The following is an 18,483-nucleotide window of genomic DNA, read 5'->3' on the forward strand; positions in this document are numbered from 1 at the left end:
GCGACAAGGACACACTGAGGTTGGGCGGTGATGGGGTGAAGACACAGCAAACAGCAAACGTGGATTGTGGTGAAAAGTGCAGATTTATTTACAGTGCTATAAAAAACGTGTTCCGGCACAATGCCAACAAAAAATACTTTTCCGAAAAATAAACAAAAAATCAACCAATCAAAACATCACTTTCCCCTGTCCCAAACAGGGAATAAAATAGCCATTGTCCTGGGCATCGTGTTCCTTGGGGAAACAAAGTGATGCAGGACCAGGAAGTGAAAGTAAGAGCTATCAGTGTATTGTTAATGTTTGTGTGCACAATGCATGGACTAACGGAATGCAATGGGTTATGGAGCAGAATCGACGGGTACCACATCGTTCGCTATGATATTTGCAGATGTTGGGTGAGTAACAAAAGATGTGTAAATAACGATCGCGCATGAATGAATTGCGTCGTGGTTGCCGGCACTGCGTGTAATTACAAACATTTGAAACTAAGTGCGTGTGTGCTTGTAAGCGTGCTTGATCGTGTAGGAGAAGGTAGTCAGTTTAAATGTCGTGGGGAATGTCAGGCGAGTTGGGGAAAAGGAGGGGCTACCTTTTCACAATGTGAGAGCAAAGAATGTATGTATGTGAAAGGAGAATGTATGTACGTGGGAGGAGAATGTATCAATGTGAGAACACAAAGAATGTATGTGAAAGGAGAATGTATGTATGTGAGAGGAGAATGTATGTATGTGAGAGGAGAATGTATGTATGTGAGAGAGGCAGTATGAATAATGTCTTGCACGGCCCCTCATACACATGCACACACACAAACACACACACACAAAGACACGTAAACACACACACACACATACATGCACACACACACGACATGCACAAACACGCACACGCACAGCACACACACACAAACACATAAACACACACACCCTCACACACATGCACCCACACATACAAACACACCTACATACTCAAACGCACGCACGCACGCACGCACACACACACACACACACACACACACACACACACACACACACACACACACAAACACATATACACAAAAACAACCACACACTCTGCACACACTCAATTACAAACACACAAAAAAGTAGGAAATGAACACAATTTGACAAGCCTTACTTATTTTTGTGGAAAAAATGTGCTGGACTGGGCGGTGGTCATATTTTGTACCGCGGTTTTGTCTGCTTTTTTTTGTCTGTTAATCATTAATTAAGAAGATTTTCTCTTCTGCAGGAGTCTATCCAAAAAGCAAAGAATGATTAGTCAGCTCATGTCTGTCACCTATGTCTCACCTCTCTACCAACAACCCATAACTTGGACTCAGCTCTCATGTCTTGGATGGGCTCTGTGCCCCTCTTCCCAGTCATCAACGCTCATTGCTACTTTCACACTAAATACTGTTATTGTTAAGTCTTCATGAAATATCATCCTACCCTGGAATACATATTTGATTTTATTTCAGCCAAGGATTGCTACCACCATTACCAAGTCTTTCTGGTAGCAGTGTGATTCTCCCAATAAAGGTTTCACACACACTGCGTTGTAAAGTGACTCACTGAAAACTAAATTAATAGGCAGCGGTCAATGGGATGACAGAGACCAAACTTCTCCAAAGATGTGATTTCAAGTTCTAGTTCAAGTGTACTCTCATGTACAATAAATAAATAAGATTTATCAGTAATGCAATTTCTTATGCTCAAGAGCCAGCTCAACTTTAAAAAGTAAGTCATTAAAAAATATTATATTAATGGCTAATTAAACAAGACTGAAGTGTGAGTATTAAAAGGGGGGAAGATAAAAGATAAAAAGATAAAAACTATAGTCAAGTGCAAAAAAATGCTGAGGATGTGTGATTGTAAAATTAAATATCAAAATCAGTTTCGGGTCAGGTCTGTGTTTGGATCGTTCATTTGAAATCAATTTGAGTATCAAAAATAAAATAAAAAACTGACTTGTTATTTCATTATTTGTTTATGAATGTGATATAAACAAAGTTTAGGATCCAACTGCACAGGGAGGAGCTGATCTCTCACAGGTCTCTCAGTTTCATGATCAGTCTGGATGGAACTTCTTTCCCACTCAGTGATTTGTAGGATAAGGACATTTTTCTTCATCTACTGTATGTGATCCCATTCCATTTTTGTCTTGTATTATTCTAAAAGTCCACTAGGGGGCACTACAGGTCTAAACACAAAGCCTACCAATGGTTTCCACAGTGGATCTGGCCCAGAACTCACAGGAGTACAGCAGTCTGGCTCACCACAGCAAACACTGGGTGCTGGATCCTGAGCCCCAAAACTGTGAGTGTGTGTGTGTTGTGCCCGTGTTTGTCTGTGTTGGAGCCTCGGCCTAAACACTTGAGAAACAGCAGAGTTAACTTGGGAATTGATGGATGACACAAATCTTCATATTTATCTGCGTAACTCAGCCACTCTGGGGTGGAGATAAGCATATGACAAGTGTCCAGAGCTCTTATACCATGTGAGAGACAAAACAGAGAGGAAGCACTGGGTCACATCCACATGGTGAGCTAAGCTCAAAAATCTCCCCCCAGAAGAACAGGACTGACTAACACATCTGTGCTGTGGTAGGGAGTTTCAATAGAAGGTATAACAACACTTTCCAAATTGGGCCTCTCACCAACACACACACACACACACAAGCAGAATGTCACAATAGGTGTTTTGTGGACAATTTTTATCATTTTGACACTTTCACATTAGGAACTCTCCATGTCAAGTAGTCAAATAGTTCAGAAAATTGTGTAATATGTGTTTTACCTTGTAGTGTTTACAGCAAACAGGTAAAGACTAAACAAGATTGTAAAGCTACACAGCTCACAACTAAGTAATGGCCTTTTCAGAAATATCTAATATGTTCTTGATTTTACCAGAAATATCTAATATGTGCCCGATTTTACCAGAAATATCTAATATGTGCCTTTACCAGAAATATCTAATGCCCGATTTTACCAGAAATATCTAATATGTGCTTGATTTTACCAGAAATATATCTAATATGTGCCCGATTTTACCAGAAATATCTAATATGTGCCCGATTTTGCCGTAAATATCTAATATGTGGCCAATTTTACCAGAAATATCTAATATGTGCCTGATTTTACCGGACTACCTGGTTTTTTACTTCAGTCTGATGACGTGCTCCTATTGTTGATGTCATGTTAATCATGAAGTCCAAACAGTAAACAGGTTGTGGAGAGCAGACGTAATGGCCCATCTGTAGTTGAATGGCCACTCAATGGTGCTGGAGATCCTACATTTCAAATGTGTGTGGGAGAGAGAGAGGGGGGAGGGTCCAGTTGTCAGCTTTTTCTGTGCTCTTTACTACTGGGCTGCATTTTTAACGTGAGGGGCACCATTTGTTCAGCAGTGCTGTGTTTCTGCCAGAGCATGTCGCACAATGGGAAGGCATAAATCAGATTTACACACTGCAGTTCCTTTCCCATGGTGCATTGTGAGGGTCGGGGGTGAGGACCTCCATCTCAGCGTTCCGGAATAGGACAGGAGATGATGCCCTTTAGGAGAGCAGGAAGTAGTTATCTGGAGCAGCTAAAAGTGTTGCGCGGTAACCGAGTGACAACCGTGAGAAACAGTAGAGCACCGACCCTGAACGTCAGGCTGAGACATGACACCCTCACCTCTCTCAGTTCCCCCCTCTCGCTCACTCACTCTGCGTACGCGAGACAGACACACACACACACAGAAGAAAAGACTGGACCCAACTTTGTTAATGGATGTCAAAATGTTTATGAATCAAAGAAAAAAACTTACAAAAATAAACACAACAAAGTTAAAAACTCACAAAAACACAATACACAAAGATGATGCTATGCATGCCGTCCTTCCAGAAAAGGACATGGGAGACAAAGAGTATGTTGTGAACCGTGTGGTGTCCAGTGATGTCAGGCCTTCGGCACACAGATGCCATTAAGTAGGAGAGGACACAGACGCCTTCGGGTAGGAGAGGACACAGACGCCTTCGGGTAGGAGAGGACACAGAAGCCTTCAGGTAGGAGAGGACACAGACGGATCAGGCCAGGTGTGACGGGGTAAGGCCAGGTGTGATGAGATTCCTCTCCAGTCCTGGGGCATTATGGGATGGCTTTAGTGATCATAATCAGGTGTATATGGTGTGAGCAGGTCATCAAGACCAGAGCACATAAGGGAGTCTGTTCTCCAGAGGTCTGGTCACCTGAGGGACAAGACAGCGTCAACACAGAACAGGCATGTAGCTTTCTCCATCTGAACATCCATCATGGCATCGGCCACATCCTCATTCATCCCTCACCTCTCTGGCCCAGACGGTGGCCTGCATTGGGAGAAGACACCCAGTGTTGACTGGGGTGACCCAGGTCTCCATCATGAGTCCATCATAAGTTCATGATGAGTTCATGCGGTCAGCTGAAGGCAGGGTGAGTGAGAGCAGGGTTGTGCCAATATGAGGCCCACGTCATTAGTGTCTGCGTGTAAATGAACTTCACTGAAGGCACTGACCAAAGCTAACTCACAAGACCACAGGACTCACTGAAACCAAGCTAATACAACGTGACAAGGCGTGGTCTATTCCCCCACCCAACCTGACATTAACCCTTTATGGGCTCTAGTATGTGATTGTCCAGGTCGGCCCTTCTCCCCATATGGGCTCTAGTATGTGATAACTCCCCTGGTTAACCCTCTGTGCTGCTGCTCCTCTCTGTGGTGGCCCCATGTGACCCGCTGAGGTGGCCTCTCTCAGCCGTGAACTGGAGTGATCCGGTCAAGCCACGATGTGCCGTGCAGCTCTTCACTGGTTGACCTGCCACCCTGCGGCACAATGGGCTGGCATTTACGTTGGCATGAGGACAGAGGGTGGCGCGGTGCGGAGAGAGAGAGAGCGAGAAGGAGAGCGAGGGAGAGAGACACAGTGAAGTGTCCCTTCCTGTGTGGTGGGCAGGGGGGCCTGGTGTCAGACGCAGGAACACTGCGCTTCCTGTTTTTGAAGGGAGAGTCTTGGAATGTGACTAGTGTGGAGGCGATAGAGTTGACACAGTGTCACCTCTTGCATTCCAGCAGAGAGAGAGTGAGCGAGAGAGAGAGAGAGAGAGAGAGAGAGAGAGAAGACACTAGGCTGGGTACACTTAGAGACCAGAACACACAGTCCACAACTAATTACAAGAAACAGAACAACGATTTCTGTCGCTTAGCATCGTGAAAAACATTCTTACGTGAAAAACATTCAGGTCTATATGATTGGTACAAACAAACAAACAAACATACATACAGTATAGAATGAGTACTGAGAATAATGGCATAAAATACAGCTTGACTGAATATGGGGTGCAGTTGCTATCAGAATAAATATGCCTCACAGGTGTGTACAGAAAATATAACATGGGCGTCTAGACAAAGACTGGTGAAGATACAAAACATAGTTATACAGACAGGAAGAGTAAGCGCAGTCTTGCTGTCCAAAACAGACAGGAAGTGTAAATGCAGTCTTGCTGTCCAAACAATTCATCTAGTGGAGCAGCAACAACAGTCAGGGCTCCATCGGTTACGGAATGAGAATAAGAACACGCACTGTTAAAACAAGGTGGCAATCTATTCGTATAACTTCTCCAAGAACCTGGAGTGTTTCTTAGAACATCCCAGGTGCTGTTGTCTAAGTTTATAATATTGTCCAACGAATGTGTTATTCAGTGTTTGACACACATACACACACGCACACACTAATTGAGAACAAATTTAACTGTGTGAGTTTACATACTTTGTTTCACATCTAAATGGCAGACAGTAGTTTGTGCTCTCAGGAAATGCACATGCTCTCCAGAGCAATGGTTCTTACATATACACACACACACACTTCACACACAACTCGCACACACCAAACACAAAAGTATCACTCGACCCGGTGTGAGTCCGGCTCAGTTCTAGCTCAGCTCCGACACTGGTCCAATGTGTTCATGTTTTGATATTTCAGCTCAGATCAAAACTCAGCTCAGCAGCCATTAGCTAATATATCCAGGCTATCAATACAGCACTGCTTCTTTATGTTAATGGTGCACTCATAATGAGTTATCATGAGTGCCAAAGCACAGTGTTAAGTACAAATTAATAAGACTTAAACGTGGCACTAAAATACAGGGTAATAGTATAAAACAGGCATATAGAGACCGTTCTACAAAAACAACAAAATAATAATCCACAACAGCAGGCTCAACTACTACCCAGCAACTATTAAAACTACAAACAATTTCAAAACAAACCATGAAGGCACTGTGAACATGGCTATGGGTAAAAAAAAAAGCCTTTTCGCATCCAGCCCTCTTGAAATCCAGAAATTTTGCCATCGTATGTTGGTCCCTTGCTTACAATGACCTCTGACCTTTAAGAACATCAGCAACGCAGTGGGAAGAGGCCACTTACTGAGCTACTGAGAGACCTGCTATTTGCATACAGCAGTCAGCCTTATGAAGAACAATAAAAGTGTTGCTTGTTCACCATTCACACTCTTGTACATTTGAACACACATGGTCACTCACAAACACAAAAAAACAAATACACAAACACACACACACACAATGGGGTAATAGCCAGGTGACTGACTGAATAGTTCAGTGATCCAAGTCCATGTATGTGTCTGTACTTGATTAGAAGGTGTGTGTGTAAATGTGTGTGTGTGCGTGTGGGTGTATGTGTGTGTGTATGTGAAAAGCAATATGACAATATGTGTATAATGTGCATAAGAAATATTAAAATATGTGCATGTGAGGAAACGTATAATGTGTGTGTCTATGTGTGTGTGTGTGAAGGCTTCACACAGGTCCCGGGTAGCTGTAGTGGTTGTTGGGCCGGTCGGTCTCAGCAATCTGCAGTCTGGGCTTTCTCTCCAGATCCTCACTTTCTCCAGAGTCCGATCGCACACAGAGGGGTGGGCGGATCTTAAAGAAGTCTGACACGTAACGAACCTGTCCACACACACACAAACACATACACAAATTTACTCCTGTGTTATGTGCTTGTGTAATATTTGAATGGGAAAACACATTTCAACTGAAGATACCTGGTGATTTTCATAAGTAAACATTCAGAGAGACAGCTCATGTCGGCTCCGTCTCTTATCACCCTTTACCTCACAGACCAGACAGTATCTTAGTTTACATAGAAATGCAAATAATGTCAGTGAGTTGGGTGGGAAAATTGTTGTGCTTAGTTATGCAACTCATTCAGTCAGCCAGATAGAGGCTGTTCCCTCTCTTCCTTTCTACTTGAGACCACCATTCATCATTTGTCAAGGCAAGGCTGTCTCAAGCAACAACTGCAATATGAGTAAATATCACAGTGTGCATAAAGGCATTTTGGTGTTCATGACATTGGTACAGGAGGATAGTAGTAGAGCCCGTTCATTTCCTATTAAAGGTGCTCTAAGCGATGCTGGGTAACGTCACTTCTGTTGACTTTCAAACAAAACAGAGAGCTAGCTCGCTACTTCCTCCCCCGCTCTCCCGTGCAATTGAAACTCTCCTTAACGAGCATCTCGTCTGTGATTTGCTGCAACAGTTTGTTATGTTTTTATGGGCTAGGTTTGCCCAGGTTGTTTTTGTTGCCGTTTGGAGCGTTTTTTTACAGTGTATTCAGGACACGGACAGCTAGCGGTTCGTTAGGTGATGTTTGCAGTAAGTGACATAAAATGCTTTAGCCTAAAAAACGTGTGGCATCGCTTAGAGCACCTTTAACTGCCATTGTATCGAAACCATTTTGCAGTTCACCTGCAGTTCACCTATAGTTCCCCAAGGGGCGGTCCAAAGCAAGTGCAAAATGAATGGGAGTGTATAGGGCTAGATGGCTAATTATTTTCACTTGCTTATCGCAAAAAAATTCTTCTGTAGTTATAAAAACTACAGTGTGGGTTTTCCATCAAACGTGAAACAAACAAATATCGGTCCTTTCAGTATTTTACAGGGTGGGCCGGTTTGGCCCTTAACATGTTAGCATTCTGCTAATGAATATTGATTGGTCGGTGATGCTCCATAAGCTTCCATTCATTGTGAGGTCGCTCGCAAGTATCCTCTAGGTGAACAGCAGCGATTCTCGGAAACCTGAAGTGTCCTGATAGTGAAAGTTCTCCTCCTATTACAAATTACCTGGCTATAGCAGGACATTGGTACAGGAGGATGTGAAAGTGGTGTTGTGGTGTATCATGACATTGGTAGAAGAGGATGTGATAGTGGTGTTGTGGTGTAATATGACATTGGTACAGGAGGATGTGGCAGTGGTGTTGTGGTGTAATAGTATTGTATTGTATTGTATTGTATTGTATTGTATAGTATATATACTCTTTTGATCCCGTGAGGGAAATTTGGTCTCTGCATTTATCCCAATCCGTGAATTAGTGAAACACACTCAGCACACAGTGAACACACAGTGAGGTGAAGCACACACTAATCCCGGCGCAGTGAGCTGCCTACTGGTCGGGGTTCGAACCGGCAACCCTCCGGTTACAAGTCTGAAGCGCTAACCAGTAGGCCACGGCTGCCCCAACATGACATTGGTACAGGAGGATGTGACAGTGGTGTTGTGGTGTAACATGACATTGGTACAGAAGGATGTGATAGTGGTGTTGTGGTGTAACATGACATTGTTACTGGAGGATGTGATAGTGGTGTTGTGGTGTAACATGACATTGGTACAGGAGGATGTGACAGTGGTGTTGTGGTGTAACATGACATTGGTAAAGGAGGATGTGATAGTGGTGTTGTGGTGTAACATGACATTGGTACAGGAGGATGTGACAGTGGTGTTGTGATGTAATATGACATTGGTACAGGACGATGTGACAGTGGTGTTGTGGTGGAGTGGTGCTGTGCTGCAGCAGGTACTCACATTGAGGACGGCGATGAGCGCCCCCTGCAGGAGCCCCACCAGCACGTCGCTCCAGTGGTGCTTGTAGTCAGAGACGCGCGTGTAACCCACGTAGACGGCAAAGGCCACCAGGAAGAACTGGATTGTGGGACGCAGAAGCCGAGCCCACTTGGCCACCAAGCGGGCCTGGACGTACAACTGCAGATGGGGGGAGGGGGGGGGGGGTGACTTGTCTTAAGCTTGTTCCACAGAGTCAATTACAAACCACAGAGTAAGGTGGGGATCACATTGGCCAGCGGCAAGCGGCATCAGCATGCCTAGTGCAATGCTCAGATTATAATAAGTTCTATCTCATTCCTAAGCAACACAAACGGTTTGACTAAACTGACAATTGAATACGCTCGCGTTGCGCTTTCAAAGTTGAACCAAGTTCAACGCTCAGCTTGTTCAACGCTACCGTTACGCCAGCGCTGCCGTACCGTTCTGCGGCCGAACCATAAAGAAACCTGCTGCTTGTTGCTGGTCAATGTGATCCCTGCCTAAGACTGTTTATGCATTACACTATGGTCATGGACAGCCTGGAGGTTTCCAAGCAGCACAGCACAGTAAAGTACAGTTTATAAAATAGTGGGAAACTGAAACTACAGTACATAACAGTTCATAACAGTACTCACTGCAAGGAAGAGCATGCTATACATGCCGAAGGAAGAGTGTCCGGAGTAGAAAGACAACCTGCAAACAAACAAACAACGAACAAAACATTTAAACAAAAAATGAAAAATGCTTAGTCTTCCTTCATTATCTCACCACGGCCTTTAGCAGAGCCATTACTCATACTTTCACTTCTCACAAGACGGCCTCAACTACCCTCACCGGGACTCCCACTCTCTCTCTCACACACACATACACACGCACGCACGCACACTTTCTGAGGAACTGCACTCACCTAAATTTCCTGATACAGAAGGGAGGGACTGCCTAGATTTGGGAATTACCCCCCAACCTCCACCCCCACCACACACACACACTCACTCTAAAGGCCCGGTTATACTCGCCGCACCGGACCGGTAGCGCAACAACGTGACGTCAAAATGACGTAGATCTCTCTGGCGCGCCAGGGTTTTGGCCGTGTAGCCCACGGTAGCGCACCACTCATTTTTTTTCAGACGAGCGCGACAAGGCGGAAACAGGAAGATGGACTAGTTCGAGGGCAAGCGAGTTGCAGTGTTTTGTTACAGTCGTGAATTTTTAATAGTTTGCTGGATAAGTTAACAAAGTTACCAGTCAGAGTTGCAACACATGGAATTAAAGGAAAGAATAGAAACGATTTATTTTCAAACAAAGGATATCTATTAAGGCCTGAACAAAATCTCTTTCCACTTTAGGAAATTACACAAACTCAGCCAGCTGCTAGCTAGCTAGCCAGCTAACTAAACTGTTTAAATGATTAAAATTTCCCTCGGGATGACTAAAGTATCTATCTATCTATCTATCTATCTATCTATCTATCTATCTATCTATCTATCTATCTGTGCGCACACCTTGGAAACTAGATGATAATGATGGTGGTAGTTGTGAATAGTAGCAACCAAAGTCTGAAGTACCATCACAGAGGCTAGGTAATAGCAGAGCCCGTTTACATTCTCTGCTACTAGTGTTTCTTAATGCAGCTTCTTCTGCTGTGTAGCCTAACGTAGTTAGCGTTAATCTTTTCACAACAGCGACACCTCTGTTCAGGAGAATATTGCAACTAGTGTCGTGACCACGACGCGCGAGTATAAATGGTTATGGCGCTTCTGTGACGTCACATTGTCGTGCTACAGGTCGGGTGCGTCGAGTATAACCGGGCCTTAACACACACCACTCCAAATGCCTTACCTAGACTCGGTGACATTGCGGTGGTTCCCAGTGCAGCTGATATTTAGCACGTAGCCCGTACAAGAAAGGGGCGCACACACGGCCAGGAAGTTGGGCCGTGGCCGGCCAATGGTGAATTTGGCCAGATCAGTCAGGGATTGGCTGACGCAGGCGCCAAACAGGAAGGTGCCCACCACCTTGTAGAGTGCTGACACGTACTGGTTGAAGCCAGAGTTGGAGTGCAGCTGCTTGGTGTAGACCAGACAGGCCTCACCAGACATGATCTACAGGGATGGAGAAACAAGAGCCACTTTTCAATCTGAGCTGTGTCTGTGCGTGTGTCTGTGCGTGTGTCTGTGCGTCTTATTATTATTGAGTGGAACTGCTTGATGTACACCAGGTAGGACTTGTCGGACATGATTTACAAGGGTGGGCAAACAAGAGCCACTCTTCATTCTGAGCTTTTTGTGTGTGTGTGTGTGTGTGTGTGTGTGTGTGTGTGTGTGTGTGTGTGTGTTTGTGTATTATTAGAGTGTAACTGCTTGATGTACACCAGGTAGGCCTTGTCTGACATGATTTACAGGGGTGGAGAAACAAGAGAGTGTGTGTGTGTTTTGTTGAACATGTTCTGGGTAACTCACAATGATAATTGAGCAGGAGATGGTGATGGCGGCCATCATGCCATGGGAGATGGTGTCACTTTTGTAGGGGTAGCGGATACTCTCATCATCGCAGTAGATGCCCCTCTGGTATGGCCGGAACACGATGGTCATGATAATGAAGGGCATTGCCGCTGGGAACGAATGGGAGGGAGGAAAAAATAAACCTTAAAAAGGAACCTAGTCATAAAAGGAACTTAGTCATAAAAGGCATAATTCCCTGCACTGCTTTTTGAGTGGTGTTCTGCTCAAAATGAGTCCCTGTAGTTCCTGTCAGTTTGTCCTTGTAGCTGCTGACTTTGTGATACCCTAAGGAGTTCAGGCTTTGAGCTCTTTTTAGCATTTTGAAACAATGTGAATTGTTTATGATGCTATATAAAGGAATTGAATCATGTCTTGATGTTGCGTTACAATGTGAGGCTTCAGACAGGAAGAAGAATGTGGAGACAGGAAATAGAATATGGAGACAGGAAGTTGTATATGCCACGAATTATGGATACACTCAGTGGATAGTATACACACTACCAAGATACCACTCATAGTCCTTTTCCACTTGCAGAGAGCCGGTCCCATTCTTGTTCGTGGGACCAACATTTGAACTGTACTAAGCATTTCGACCAAACGAAAACCAGTTCAAAACGTGGCACATTGGTTTGGAGCTGGAAGGTCTGGAAGGTGTATCCAAAGATCCTTTATCAACCGTCTCTGGTGTATCATTCGTTCATTTGATATTCAATTGAGAATCCAAAATGAAAAAACAAAAAAAGGACTTGTTTTTTCATTATTTGTTTATGAATGTGATACAAACATGAAACACAATTGAGACAATAGATTGACCATATTGTACAACTGCAAAGCCTTATCATGGGCATGTTACATTCATGACATGAAAAGTAGAACTTATTGAACAAAAATGGCAAATTACGCAGTCGGCTAAACATTTTAAACGCAAAACGGCATGAACCCAGCAACGGTGCATCGCATAACTTAAAACACAAACTGAAGCAACAGCTTGGACAATCCTACTGCAAAGCCTTTCCTTCCATAGGCATGCAACGTCTATGACATAAAAAGTTGAATATAAACGCATTTCACACCTGACAATTAAACGGAGCTGCCGCCTGTTCGCGATTTGACTGATTCTTGAGCTCTCAGAGCAGTGTTGAATTGCGCGTCTTTTTTAGATGGTGAACGTAATTGGACGGGCAAGACTGACAAGTAGACGGGCCTAGGCCCGCCTGTGGCTACGCCTATGGCTCGATTTGAATTATTTGCTCTGTTTGTGAATGAAGTTGTAGCCCCTCTTTCCTTTGATCAATGTGCTTGTTGAACGATGTGTGTCCCTAGTTTCCCTGTCATAGCTACTGTCTTTGGTGTAATCTCACCAGAAGGCTACTGCAGCTGGCTGCCTTCCAATGACGTTGGCGACAAATGATGATCTGAGCTGATAGATCTAACATCTAGGCCTACTTCCCTAACATGGGCTGATACTACATAGCCTAGGCCAGTCATTACTTCTATAATCATGGGGCAACGCTTTGGGCGAACGCGATGTTTATAAATGAAACAGGCATGAGAAGGGAGATGATTTTCTGTCGATTCAATGAAACCGAGTTTGCCATCGTTGCGCAAGTCGCCAAATTTCTCGCTATAGTTGTTAGACAACTTCTCGCTAGGGATGGCCAAAATTAGTCGCTAGATCTAGCAACAAAGTCACTAAATTGTCAACACTGAGCACGGACAGGTCTAGACCAAGAAAGTGACTTGGATAGACTTCCAGGTCACAGAAATCGGAACAAATAAATATCAAAATCAGTTTCGGCCCTGAAGCCATCTTTTAAACGTTATACTTTTGATTTGACCATAATATCAAAAGCCTGGAAAACAACATGCCACTTCAGAGGGCACACAGACAAAGGAGCCGCACTGATTTCAGTGCTAATGGGGGTGGGGGGGTGGGGGAGGCAAGGGCAGCTGGGTTATCTGGTTGACATTCAGGCAATATTCAAGCTTATTTTTAACGGAACTGAACAATGGCATAAGAAAAGGCACAGGCCAAAATAACTGTAAAGCTGTCAGCTGAAATTGATGATGCAGAACAATGCGGAACATTTGGGAATCACGCGTTCCGGAAGTTATAAAAAAACAACAACTGTATTCCTATTACTTTCATTGAGAGAGAGAGAGAGAACTTCAGAATGCGAAAGGACAAAAGAACAGCAACAGTTGCACAATTGGAGCTGCTGTCGCCGTGGCCGCCAGCCTGGAACAATGTAATCTGGACCACCATTGGCCAGTGAAAGCTTCCTGTCTCCACCAAAGAATGTCCACGCAGGCTGAAGGACACATCACAGAGTGTCCTCTGAGGAAGCCACAGATAAGATAGAGCTCCTCACCGAAGAGTGACAAGAAAGAAAGAAAGAAAGAAAGAAAGAAAGAAAGAAAGAAAGAAAGAAAGAAAGGGAGAGATTCTGAGAGAGAGAGAGAGAGATTCTGAGCGGCAGTTGGTGAACTCCCAGACTGATAGTGAGAGATGGGCAGGGTCACAGAGCTAGGGCTCGTCCGGAAACCATATCTCTCCTATAGGACAGAACACACTTCCTGAAGCTCCTTTGCTCTTTGTCACGTGCCTCAGATGTGTGTGTGTGTGTGTGTGTGTGTGTGTGTGTGTGTGTGTGTACACAACTTCGCTCTGCAGCTCTGTTGTGTATGTGTGTGTGTGTGTGTGTGAGAGAGAGGCCGTGTGATCCTGTGTGTGCATGTGTCAGTGCGTCTGTGTGATTCTCTGTGTGTATGTGTGTGTGTGTGACAGTAACTGTGTGATTCTCTGTGTGTGTGTGTGCGCGTGCGTGTGACAGTAACTGTGTGATTCTCTGTGTGTGTGTGTGTATGTATGAGTGTATGAGTGACAGTAACTGTGTGATTCTGTGTATGTAAGTGTGTGTGTGTGTGAGTGTGTGTGTCTCCGTATGAGTGATAGTGACAGTGATTCTGTGTATGTATGTATGTATGTATGTATGTATGTAGGTGTGTGTGTGTATGTGTGTGTGTGTGTGTGATCGTGACACTGTGATTCTGTGTATGTATGTGTGTATGAGTGAGTGAGTGAGTGAGTGAGTGAGTGAGTGAGTGAGTGAGTGAGTGAGTGAGTGTGTGTGTGTGTGTGTGTATAATATGTGGTCTGTGCGAGCTAGAGAAAGATTGTGTGCGGTGTCAGCATACTTAAAAGTTATTATGGAAATTCCTTCCATGATCACTGTGAAAACATGCAGGCAAGCACACGCGCACATGCACACACACACACAAACACTACATGTACTTGATTTCAAACATCAGCAGGAAATGACACAGTTCATGAGTCAACATTCATGTTAGGAGAGTGATTCTCACAGTGAATCAGATCAGACCAGGGGTAAGGCACGTGTGTGTGTGTGTGTGTGTGTGTGTGTGTGTGTGTGTGTGTGTATGTATGACCAGGGGAAATATGTGTGTGTGTGTGTGTGTGTACTGTACACTGTGACAAGGGACAAGGCGAGTGTCACAAGGCAAAGCCAAGAGACAATCAGACTAGAGCCGGCTGTACGCCAGGTGTCTCTCTCGCTCTCACACACACTCTCTCTTCACTTCCCTCCCACTGCCACCCCCCCTCTCTTCTCCCTCCTCCACAGTCATCTTTACCTCTCTCCATCTCTCCCTCTTTCTCTCCCTCCATATCTCCATCTGTCCCTCTCGCTGTCTGTATCTCCATATAATCTGCTTCTCTACCTCCACCTCCTCTGACTCGAGCTTTTCATTCACCCTTCTCTCCCTACTTCACCCTTTATCCCTCTCTCCTGATCTCCAAGAAAGAGAGAGAGAGAGAGAGAGAGAGAGAGAGAGAGAGAGAGAGAGAGAGAGAGAGAGCGAGAAAGAAAGAAAGAAAGAAAGAAAGAAAGAAAGAAAGAAAGAAAGAAAGAAAGAAAGAAAGAAAGAAAGAAAGAAAGAAAGAAAGAAAGAAAGAAAGAAAGAAAGAAAGAAAGAAAGAAAGAAAGAAAGAAAGAAAGACCGAAAGAAAGATATACTGATGGAGAGACTGTGTGTGTGGTAAGAGCAGAGCAGCCTCTGGGTCATGGCACATGTGAGAAGAACAGACAGAACTCTGGGAAGGCATCGGGGAGGCTCTGACATCATCCTCTGGCCACTGACACGGGCATCCGGTCCCTTTTCCCCTTTAAAGGTGATGCTCTTTCACAAGAAACAGCAATGTTGTGATAAGGGGGAAAAATGTTCTTGCATGGCGCACACACACACACACCCACCCCGCAGCATGAGGGTGTATCACAGCGAGGCTAGAATAACACTGATATCGGGTTAACGCTCTGCGCTCCCCAGAGAGGTTTAATACAACACTGTGTGGAATAACACCGAATTAGAAACTTGAAAGATTATTTGTTCTTCTCTCTTGTCCTGAGAACCGCAGCTGAGAGCGTTCCGCTGGGAAACAGCACGAGCCAAAATCTGGGGCGTGCTCTTGGCTCTGTGTTGCTTTTAGATGGTAGATTTACGCTGACGTTATAAGCTCAGACTGATGTTAAAGGGCTGTTGGCGTTATAAGCTCAGACTGATGTTAAAGGGCTGTTGGCACCGGTGCTATACAGATTGAGGACTATATGGCAATATTCTTCCTGGTATCATACATTCAAATGAAGGCTGTGTCACAGATTTATGTGCAGACATCTGTACTAGGAGTGTAAGAAAATATTGATAAATGATTATTATTATTATTATTATTATTATTATTATTATTATTAATAATAATAATAATAACAACAATAATTATATTAATATTTTATTCAGCAGTACAGTTGCCATTTCCAAAAACAGAGACCTGCCCCAATAGGCGGCATTGGACTATTAAACCACACAATGATCCAAAGCATACAGCTAAACAAGGCAAAGAAATGGTTAACCGAGAACAATAACAACATTTTAGAGTGGCCCAGCCATAGTCCAGACCTCAATACGTCAAAAAAGTGAGCACAAGGCCAGAGGGATGGCAAATAATCGCTCTTGACTCAAAACCTTTGCTGTTAAAAAGGTGCAGTCTAGAATCATTGTGGAGACATGGAGAGGTTTGGTAGGTATTATAAGAACCATTTTGAGTGCAGTGAATGCAAATAAAGATGTTTCCATTGATTATTTAAAAAGGGTATGAATAATTTTGGACCATAAAAATGTTAAAAAAGATGAAAATGCTTCTTTTTTTGATTCCATGTTTCTACCACATTGTCTTACAACCTTTTGACATGTGGTAGTGTCATTTTCAGTCAGAACAAACATATCGATAAAGAGAAAATCAACACTGAATTTGCCAGGGGTATGAATCATTTTGTTCTTAACTGTATAATCGTAACCCATGTATCGTGATATGTATCGTATCGCTTAATTCTTGCCGATACACAGCCCTAATCTGTACAAGTATATTGCACTGGTGTTATAAACTCAGATTCATGTGTAGAGGACTGAGATGTTATATTGGCACTGGTGTCACAATGTCAGATTGAGGACATCAGGCCCTTAAAGTTATTCTGTGTCTTCCCATCCCTCTGTGTCGTAAACATGCTAATTACCAACCATTTCGTTCGAAAATTCTAAAACAACAATGTTTTTTTAATACTTCAAAATAACATTTGCTAAATGAACCTTGCATTTTTCAGTAGCCATAGGTGTGTAGATTTGAACAAAATCTAGTTTGGTTCTTACCGGGACTTTTACTGCCTGAAATATACAATTTTTTTTACCACGCTCGAAGTTTAGTGCTGGGCTGGTGGGTGCTCATTCCCAACCTTTCTCACAGCACATCAACGGTTAGCCCGAGAATTCTTGTCAGCAATTCAAAATTCCACTTGAGCTCCAAGCGGATTTGTACAACACTGTTTACAGCTTAGATAAACTTATGGTGTGGGTGCTTACGTTTGTTTAGGAATCCGCCGTCTTGTTTTTTGTATAGAAATGAATATTAAGTGACACATACACGTAAGAGGTAGGACATACGAGACGTTCCGATAGTAAGACAACACCACAAGGTCGAGTGCTTTCACATTCAGACTTGAACTCTGGGTCCACACAGACACTGGCGTCCACTTTAGCCATTAGTTTGGTTGGTTTATATAATGTAAGGCATCGGGTGCAGAACAAAAGACCATATCGGAGTCCTCAAGGGCACACTGGTCTTTCGTTCTTTGATGAGAAGGCAAACGAAGGTGCAGGTTCATCTCCCAACCTGCTATAAGCTCCTCGTCTGAGCAGATCACATCAGTTATGGCACCGCCACAATGATCACACTCCAGTTCTGAACAACAAAACGGACGTATCAGTAATGGGTTTCCCCATAGTGCTAAATGGACATGTATCAGTATGGGGTTCTGACTCATGAGAGGGGCATGGGTGCACCAAGAATTACAATACCCAACATTTTGCACAGGGCACAAGTGCGCTCACACTCTCATGCATGCGTGTGTGTGTGTGTGTGTGTGTGTGTGTGTGTGTGTGTGTGTGTGTGTGTGTGTGTGTGTGTGTATTTTGGAAAAAGTGGGGTTTTGCAGGAGTTACGCAATCCAGTCCATGCCCTATTAGCTTTCAAAGCAGATGGCTGGGACAAAGCAAGCAGACTGGAATCCAGAACTGGATGCAGATTGGCTTCCCCACGACCTCTGACCCCCGGCTCCACGCTCCCAGGGTCACTGGCGGAATCTGCAGTGTGTGTGTATACATGTGTGTATGTGTGTCTTGGCTCTACCGTAGATTCTACCAGCGCAGAAAAGGGGACACACACAGACACACACACACACACACACACACAGGGTTCGCTGCTTTTCAAACAGCATTGAGGGATGGTGGGTGGAGGTGAGTGTGTGTGTGGCTGGTGTGTAGTGTGTGTGTGTGGCTGGTGTGTAGTGTGTCTGTGTGTGGCTGGTGTGTAGTGTGTGTGTGTGGCTGGTGTGTAGTCTGTGTGTGTGTGTGTGTTGCTGATGTGTAGTGTGTGTGTGTGTGTGTGTGTGTGTGGCTGGTGTGTACTGTGGCTAATGTACTGTGGCTAATGTACTGTGTGT

The 18,483-nt window shown here is 44.1% G+C and overlaps 1 protein-coding gene across 2 annotated transcripts in view; it reads right to left on the reverse strand.

The window, feature by feature from the left end:
- Positions 1-3,766: 3,766 nt before the first annotated feature.
- LOC143134113 (phospholipid phosphatase 2-like) overlaps positions 3,767-18,483 on the reverse strand; it is a 42,520-nt gene continuing 27,803 nt past the window's right edge. For both annotated transcript variants that reach the window (XM_076294236.1, XM_076294235.1), the window contains 5 exons: positions 11,375-11,526; positions 10,755-11,017; positions 9,551-9,608; positions 8,898-9,074; positions 3,767-6,982 (listed from right to left, as the gene is read on the reverse strand). In XM_076294236.1, coding sequence (XP_076150351.1) covers positions 6,830-6,982; positions 8,898-9,074; positions 9,551-9,608; positions 10,755-11,017; positions 11,375-11,526 — 803 coding nt within the window. In that variant the 3' untranslated portion in view covers positions 3,767-6,829. The remainder of the gene's footprint in view (positions 6,983-8,897; positions 9,075-9,550; positions 9,609-10,754; positions 11,018-11,374; positions 11,527-18,483) is intronic.

The sequence above is a fragment of the Alosa pseudoharengus genome, unplaced genomic scaffold (genome assembly GCF_046254945.1).
Source record: "Alosa pseudoharengus isolate Yale_2024_CS ecotype anadromous, Long Island Sound unplaced genomic scaffold, YU_APseudo_1.1 YU_APseudo_1.1_scf_2, whole genome shotgun sequence".
NCBI lineage: Eukaryota > Metazoa > Chordata > Actinopteri > Clupeiformes > Clupeidae > Alosa > Alosa pseudoharengus.